Source organism: Mytilus edulis, chromosome 9, assembly GCF_963676685.1.
Source record: "Mytilus edulis chromosome 9, xbMytEdul2.2, whole genome shotgun sequence".
NCBI classification, from domain to species: Eukaryota; Metazoa; Mollusca; class Bivalvia; order Mytilida; family Mytilidae; genus Mytilus; species Mytilus edulis.
The window spans coordinates 62577524-62586695 of NC_092352.1; the positions used below are offsets into that span (position 1 = coordinate 62577524).

A 9172-nucleotide genomic window follows, 5' to 3' on the forward strand; every position below is an offset into this window, starting at 1 on the left:
TATGAAGATGTGTGATTTTAAGAAATGTTACAAAGTATTATAAATAGTTTGTATACTCGAGAATGCATCAACAGCCGGCTTTTTGTAAATAATTTTGAATACTGAATGATTATCTTTTGTCATTTCTTTATAACTTTTTTTTTATAGCATTCAATTTACTGTTTCAATGCTATTGTTGCAATTTATCCATCTTTATTGCAAAAGATACATATGCATTTTATTCAACTATAGAATAATGACGTATTTTTACCATATATATAGACTTGAATGTGACTACATTTTAAAAGATAAACCAGTGTTTTTTGATTTTTGAGAGGAAACAAGCAATTTCTGTCTTATCCATTTGTCATGTGGTCGATTTGGATAGTTGCGTTTAGTTTGATTCATTATGGATATGTAAGTCATTGGTTATATTATATATTCATAGATGTGAAGATATAGTAGCAATTAAGAACATTCAACGCTTTTAGATTAATTTTTTTTTAACATAAACATTTCAACATTAAGCTTCTGTCCTCGGAAATTTGCGTTGCTCAGTGTCTTTGTCCCTTCAAACTCGTCTTTACAAACCAGAACAGCAAGAACAGTAATGTAACACATATTTTAATATGTGAATTTTGACTTTTCGCTGATCTAATGTTTGATGGCAAAGGCAGTTAATAAATAAAGTACTTGATGTTCTCATTGCAGAGATGCCAAATTTCAACAACAAACCGATATATATTTTATATATCTACCTGTGTGACGTTTACATTCTGAAATCAAACGCGCGATTCTACACCAGAGTTGACGTTAATCTAGCAATTCGGTCACAGGACTTAAAGTATTTCAATACTTTAAGGGTTGATTTAACAGACATGAATAACATACACAAATAAGTAAGCAATGAACGTGGTTGTTAAATATGATAGATGCTTTTATGTTCTTGTTTGTTAAATATTTGTTTGTTTTTGCTCTGATTGAAATTTCGACACGTTGGTGACTGATTACCCTTATTTTGACAATTTAACCTATTATGTCAGTTATGTTCACGCATCGTTGTCAATAGAATGGAATTTTATGCGACTGTCATACAAGCGAGAGGTTTAGCTCTATAACACCAGGTTTAGTCCACCATGTTCTACAAAGGAAAATGTTCAAACAAAGTCAGGCATACGACAGATGTCCATCCGTTTGATGTGTTTTATCTTTTAATTTTGCTATTTGATTACAGACTTTCGGCTTTGAATTTTCCTCGGAATTCAGTATTTTTGTGAATTTACTTTTTATAATAATTTGTATATAAACTCATCATTTCAATATCAAGGAGACATGAGTCGTTAAAATGTATCTTATATATTTTTATTGAGACAAAATGTACATGCATCCAATGTTTGATTGAAATTAATAAAATAATATTTTGTTCGGTTAGAACATAGCTTTGTTTAAAAAGCGAAAGAAGAGAGTCATGTTGGGTGTATCGAGTAATCAAGAATTCTGATCATATCTATTTACTAATTTATTTTAGACTCAGACTGTACCTGGAGTTTGTCCGCCTATACTAAATCCTATCACTGATTGTTCAACAGCTAAATTTAGTTCCGATTGCGCTGGAGAGGACTCCGATTGTGAAGGTATATATTAATTTATTCCCTGCAAATTAGGAATAATATGAAGCCCATACTAGAAAATAATTCAAATTTAATTGCCAATAAAAATAAAAAATACAGTAAAAATACGAAATCTGTAATCATAAGAATGTTCTAACGAATCTCAAAGACATCAGTAACCACAGAAATGTCAATCCTTTTAATCTATGTTGTAAATGGGAGGTAAAGATCCCTTATGTCTTCATACAGAATTATATTAACAAAGAAATGATATTGTACTGTATTGAATATATATTTTTATCTTTCACGCATGTCCAATTGTGTCTATTGCTGTCTTTCGAAATCTATTACTGTTTATGGAATACATCTTTTCAATAGTGTCAAGTGTTACATTTGGAGCACAGCTTCATTTTAGTTGATATCTAATCCTTGATTTAATTCGAATGATAAAGTTTTAAGTTAGTACTCCGAACCCATTGTTAACCAAAATAAAGCTCAAACTACAAATCTATATTTGTATCGTCTTCCGAATAACAAATATTATGTTGGGTTGAACATTTTAAAGATGTAGAGTTTACAAAAAAAAAACACTAATTTCTAATAGAGTTGTTTATTATTTTCTTAAACAATGTTTCCTGCGGTCAATTGCAATGTAAAACAGCATTGCCTTAATATGTCTTTCCTTATCTTTTCATTTTTCTCTCTTGTAAAATGAGAATGAATGTCGTTGCAATGTATAATGAAGATATGTTTTAAATTGTTTATAGAGGGTTTGAAATGCTGTCCATCGGAATGTGGATCACAAAATTGTAGGAAACCTCTAATGGTAAGCTTTCTTTCTACTATGTTTGTGAGTGCTTACAAGAATACAAAGTTATCATTCTTGGTGTGTATCATTGAATTAGGCAACCTGTTCATATAAATAGTGCTAATTTATATAAAAAAAAATAATACAGTCATAACGGAGCATGGGCAGTTTATGTCCGTTTTGCATCATGTACATTTAAAGCAAATTGGTAGATCTAACATTGGTGGGTTAAATTCGAGACGAAGTATTCATTGTGGGCATTGAAATGAGAGAAAACAGATTTCATAACGTTTTGAATAAACATAGCTAAAACAATAACATTAAGTATTCCACCAAAAAAGTTTATAAAAATATGTAAATTATTGATGATAGGATGTCAAAAATCATTCATTCAATGTATGTAGTTGTTTGGATATCATTCATAAAATTTCATTTGGATAAGAAAGCAAGTGACAGCTACGAACAATAAACAAAACAAAATAAAGATAAAAAAAATACTGTTATGTTTTCAAAAATTGTGTCACCTGTACGTTTATAAAATGCAAGTTCTGCAACCGTATTTATTTGTAATATCAACAAAATAATATGTTAACGATTCTTAAAGAAACAACGACCGGGATGTCCAGTTGAAGACTTTCTTTGCATTAAATATCAGCAGCTATGTAACTCTGATCAAGACTGCCAGAAAGGTAACTTTATTTTAAATTATTCTTCTTATCTTAAAAATATATGCATAAATTAATAATTTTTTTTATGTCATTACCACCCCTGTAACTTATGCCCTTAACAAATTGACGCACGCATTGAACATATTCAGTGCCATTGAATATAACGATAAATACGAATATCTAATACGATTAATTTGGTGCCATTAATCAACGTCTACTTGACACCTAGATGATACGAAAAATTAATTTCATTTAAAGATTATATTCTAAACTCCCCCCCCCCCCCCACACACACACACCCACACACACACTTTAAATGATAAATTGATTGTTGATTGCTTACCTTACATTTAAAAATACTAAATTAATGCAGAAAAAGATTAAAAATAATTAAAAAAGAAAAAATATCAGTGGCACGAGAATTTTCAATTAAGTCATTATCTAGGTAAAGGTGTGATTGGCAATTAACAGTTGAAAATATTTTGGGGAAAATTATAAGTTGGCCTCTTGATAAATTTATTTAAGTCTTAATCTCATGAGTTGTGTATACTGTGTGATCTTATTTTCATCTTCAGGCCAGCTTTGTTGCAATAATCCTTCCTGTGGAACTTCGTGCAAAGATGTAGTACTAGAGGTTTGTTGTGCTTATTGATTTCATTAACATAGGAAAACTTCGCTTAGATGGTCTGCATGATTTGTATCATAATTCAATACATATATTGGTAGTCCTACAAAATCAATATCGTTTGAAAATTTATCAAAAAGTTAGACCAAAACTTTCAAATCACATGATGAGAGTGTGTTTGTTTCGTGTCGAAGATGTCGCTTTTTTTGGTGGGGTTCGTGTTGCTGTCTTTAGTTTTCTATGTTGTGTCTTCTGTACTATTATTTGTCTTTTTATTTTTAGCCATGGCGTGGTCAGTTTATTTTCGATCTATGAGTTTAACTATCCCTCTGGTATCTTTCGTCCTACTTTTTGAAGTTTAGATGAATTAATTTCTGTGTCATTTGGTCTCTTGTGGAGAGTTGTCTTATCAGCAATCATACCACATCTTTCCTTTTTATATTGTCACATGTGTATCATTATGGTGAAAATTGATGCACTTTTGTATGCCTGATTGTATATATTTATGTTGATCGTGTTAAGTTAAAGGTGATCTTGTAGAGAACACAATATCTTGTTCAGAAAAACTTCATTTTCGAAGGAGTGAAACGATGGAGAAAATAACTTTAAATAAAGGCAAGTAATTTGCACAGTTTTTTTAAGTTTATACCCCAAAAAAATGGCAATGGAAATGGAAACGTAACTATAAGTGATTTAGATTGATGATTGAATAATGGCATTTCTTAAATTGAACAAACAATTAATAGTTTGATTTTATTGAATCGAATCAGTGATCAGTTTACATCTACTAAAGTATATAGAAATAAATGTGTGGTTTTTAATCAGCTTTGATCACAATCATTGAGTCAAGAAAGGTTGCTCTTCCCCTCACGCATTCACGATGTCTTCAATCAGAACCGATCCCCTCGCGCGTGAAATAATGAAAATTTGAAGTTTTTAGATTTCTTAAGACGCCTATCAACTTCGGACAAGCGTACACGCTGCCAAAAACGACAGTCAATTCTGTTGACGAAAAAGGGAGTTTTACTCTATGCACAAAAGTAAATGACACATGTATCTCTTCGTTAAAGTATTCACCACAGCATAGTATTTTCCAATTTTCAATATTTTGATCAGTTGAGTAAGAAAATTGCGATTTAGAAAAGTACATACCTTTTGAAGCGGTTACAATTACTCCACTAAACTAAAGCACAACCGGAAAATCCTCTCACGGTTTTCATTGCAGAACCAATTGTTCTACGTGTGTAGATCACCAGCCGTGCTATAGATAATACAATGTACATGATTTTTTTTTTAAAGTTTTATTATTTTCAACAGGTTTTAATACCCGAACTGGAGCCTGGTTCAGGTAAGGTGTATAATAAGGCATATGCTGTGATAGTAATTCACATGCTTTACATTAATATCAAATTATTCTGGTATTTAATTAAGATACTGCACAGTTAGTTTTAGATTATGCAATATGTATTCCATCGGGTCACGAATTTGGTTGCGAGGGGTGGTTTCAGAGTTGATGATAAAATGTGGTTTTCTAACGACAAAGCTACGTCACAGTTACGGAAGTCATTTGTGTAGCTCCGTCATTTAGAAAGGCACTCTTCTATTCAATTTCAACTTTCCAACTGGGAAAACAATTTTATTTTGTAATCATGAGACAAAAACACATTGTATCAGCCAATCTAAAAGAGTCCAATAATTGTGCATCGTTATTTCATATATTTTGTTACCGTGTACATGGGGGTGGGGGCAACATTGGTCAACATTGTGTAGTTACAAAAGAAAATATTGTTTAAAATAAGAATGTTATTTGTTCTTGCAAATTTCACTCGTATTGGTCGAACACACAAAATAAAACACAGTATAACGCATTGCCTCTTGTGATTACAATGCTAAATGTATAACACTATAAATTGCCAAAAGACTTGATTCAGGTTTGTAATTGTAGATTGTCCGCTAGTGAAATGTTCAGGTCAATGTCCATCAGGGTTTGAAGTGGACATAAACGGATGTCAAACATGTCAATGTCTGCCTGGTAAACCAAAATTACGTAAGTGCGTATGTTTGTTCCTGAACATATAATGTATCATAGGAGAATAAAACCATACCCGTATCGTCATGAAATTATTTCTGTAAATATGACCTTTCAAATGTCATAAAAAAAATGTTTGATACAAAATCAAACTTTGAGTAACTTTATAAAATAGGATGAAAAAAGTGTTCTTTTAGGGACTTATCATTTTTTATCTGGGAGGGTGGGCTGGTCAAAATACAGGGGGATCAAGTTTTTTTTCTGTATGTAAAAAGGGGGGGTTAATTTTTGTTATAAATTGAAAGAGGGGGATCAAGATTTTTTGCACATGGAAATAAGTAGTTCACATACTTAAAGAGACAAAATGTTAAGAAGAACATTACAACAGTCAAATCGAAATATATTTTTAACACAATTTATAAACATCACAAGACTTTGATGATGAAGGAAGCTACCATTTTGTGTCACATAAGATGTAATGTTATAATCAGATTAATAGATTGAGAGATTTTAAGTACAAATTAAAACGATATCTACAGATTTGTGCAAAAGTTTGTCCAAAAATACAAATCACACTGCATCATGAAAGAAGATAGTTTAGAGCAATAAATTCTCCAATAAATGATTAAATATTCATCTAATCTGAACAGAAACGTTGAATAGTAATACAAAAGATGATTCTGAGCTGATGAACAACACTAATGTATATTTTTGTTTTCATTACAAGATCCCTTTGGGTCCATTTATACCTGTCCGCCCGCCCGTGACTCCCTCACAATATGTACTTTTTTAGGCTAATATTTTCAAATTGTAAGGTTACTATAACCATTTTATGTGTTAAATGTGGCAATAAATGAGTATTTGAATTGTTCAAGCAGAAAGCATGAACTATCCATATAACAGTTTAGCGACTCAATGGAGGCCTTGCATAAAACTGAAGTTTAAGCAGCGTTCAAGAGAGGGACATAATAGATCCCTCTTAGTAAATAATGGGTTGTTACTGTTCAAAACTTTTACTTCGTAATGACTGTATATTTATACAGAGTTACTTAGGATCAAGTTTTCTTCAATAGCCCAATTTAGGAATAGTTATCAAAGGTACCAGGATTATAATTTAGTACGCCAGACGCGCGTTTCGTCTACCGTCTACATAAGACTCATCAGTGACGCTCATATCAAAATAGTTATAAAGCCAAACAAATACAAAGTTGAAGGAAATTAGAAAAAAGGTCAGAAAAAGCTACTCAAAGCACTGGCTTGATCTACCTACTAATATTCATGGCAGTTTACCCACAAATATCTGTTTGGACTCAATCCATTGAGAATATTTCATTTTCAATATTTTCTTGAAATTACATGATAAGTGTTTTGCATATTAAATATTTGGCATGTTCTATAGAGGGGGGGAGGGGGGGGGGTTCTCATTTTTTTTAATGTTTTTACAGGGGGGATCAAATAAAAACAGTGAAATATTATGAGAGATCAAGAAATTTTCTATGTTTGATTTCAAAATGACCAGCCCCCCCCCCCCCCTTTCCCAGGTAAATAATGAGAAGTCCCTTACTCGCAAGTTAAAATTATAGTAAACAAGTTATTACATGGTTATAATCAGTTTGTTCCTATGGACTTGTATAGGAAGATACCGTAATGAACGTTTAAACATGATACTTAATACTATCGAAGGAAAGAAAAGGACAAAGGTAAGGAAGCCAGGTTCATACACTATATCAACAATAAATGAGTTCAGTGTCGAAAATATTTGTTCTTTTTTTTTTGGGGGGGGGGGGGTGAGTTTGATAACGTGTTGTCCTCTTTTATGTCCTTTATACTCATTTTCCCCTGCTTAATCGTTTTGAATGCAAGAACAACTCACTGTAAATGAAAGAAAAGCTCTTCTTCTAATAAATCCAATACAAAACCAGTCATATATATACAATCCTTGCTGATACCATCTCATTTCATGGAGAATTCGAATACAAAAAATAAATATTTATATAAAACAAAAATATACTCAACCTTATCCACATGTGCATGTCAGCTTACCTGCCTCTACCAGATTAGGATGATATCGGAAGGTATTGTTTTTGTTAAATATACATGGCACATTCGCTTGAAACAATTGATTACATGTAATTCATCGGGGTTTGATGATACTGTATGTACAAGTTGTTACGCATCTGCGTTTTGGAGCAGTAAATGTGTTTTTCCATTGTTTTCTGTTTGGCAATTGATTGTTACAATATGAGGCATGCCAACATCTTATACTCTCTTTTCTGTTCTTTTTACACATCGTTAATATTTGACTGTATACAAAGACTATATTTTCACCTTACAGGTTGTGATGTTGGAGATCCTCTCAATCATGTTTCCTGCGGCAGGAATCAACCAAATTGTCCTACAGGATATCACTGTAAGATCAGTCTATTTGATGAACAAAATGGGATATGCTGTAAAAGCAATGGTATTTAGTTTGAACTCGGCCATATTGTAAAGTCGACTAGCAATTTAAATTTTACTCTATTATCTGACTGCATTCGATATTAAGAGAGTTGAAAATAATGCTGTTCTAAATAAAAATGAGTTTTCTACAAATTTGTTTTTACTATCATTAAGAAGAGGAAACACACTAAATCGTGTTGCCTGCTTTACTAATCATGATCTATTGTATGTTCGTAGTCCTAAAAATAAAGATTTACAAGTATCCACCTTACAATCATTACGTACACGGTACATCAAATAGAGTTGACCTGTTGCTTATCTATAATACTAAAATTACGAGGTCCAATTTGTCAGCCGTCATCGGGTAAAAACGACAAATCAAAGAATTCAACTCTATATATAACTAATATAGGACAATGGTGTAGATTAATAATTACACCACTCCAGACCCTTTTGTTTTCAGCATAATTAATATTGCCAATAATTAACAAGTTCCGGGTCGAATCCGATACCGATACAAATAGTATATTCAGCTATTACCTTATCTGTACGTTCCGTATTTGACAGGCGCACCACCAAACGGTGTATTTAGGATTTTGCTATATACACGGGTCATAATCAAAGGACTGACACTACTAAATTCAATCATTGTCAAATTGTTCCCTATTGTAGTTTTATTCAGCAATCAGCAAGACTTTCTAAGATAACTAATATAGGACAATGCTGTTGATTAAAAAATACTCCATTCCTGGATAGCCAGGACCTTTTGTTTTCCAAATAATTAATATTTCCAATAACTGATAAGTTCCAGGTCGACGGGTTCAAACAGAAAGATTTGAAAGCAGAGAAAACTGTGTATCTTATAATCGACATGACTTATCAGATGACAATACCAATTACTAAAATAAGGCTTAGGCATAGTTATATACTTTAATTCAGTCACGGACCCGCGATATCACGGGTGTGTACTTGTAGTATATAAAAAAGAACAAACCATTTCAACTAAATATTCAC

The 9172-nt window shown here is 32.0% G+C and overlaps 1 protein-coding gene across 1 annotated transcript; it reads left to right on the plus strand.

The window, feature by feature from the left end:
• The first annotated feature begins 283 nt into the window (after positions 1-283).
• Positions 284-8382, plus strand: LOC139488767 (cysteine-rich motor neuron 1 protein-like). Its single transcript, XM_071274653.1, has 8 exons — positions 284-396; positions 1508-1613; positions 2357-2415; positions 3002-3086; positions 3641-3699; positions 5008-5038; positions 5636-5737; positions 8055-8382. The coding sequence occupies exons 1-8, from the start codon at positions 349-351 to the stop codon at positions 8186-8188; spliced, it is 624 nt and encodes a 207-aa protein (XP_071130754.1). The 5' UTR covers positions 284-348; the 3' UTR covers positions 8189-8382.
• Positions 8383-9172: the final 790 nt, after the last annotated feature.

Excerpts from the sequence above, each read along its gene's own strand:
- LOC139488767 (XM_071274653.1), top strand. The coding sequence starts at position 349 with ATGTGGTCGATTTGGATAGTTGCGTTTAGTTTGATTCATTATGGATAT. Across the intron at positions 397-1,507 it reads GTTTGATTCATTATGGATAT|ACTCAGACTGTACCTGGAGT; the intron begins GTAAGTCATTGG and ends AATTTATTTTAG. Across the intron at positions 3,087-3,640 it reads TGATCAAGACTGCCAGAAAG|GCCAGCTTTGTTGCAATAAT; the intron begins GTAACTTTATTT and ends TTTCATCTTCAG.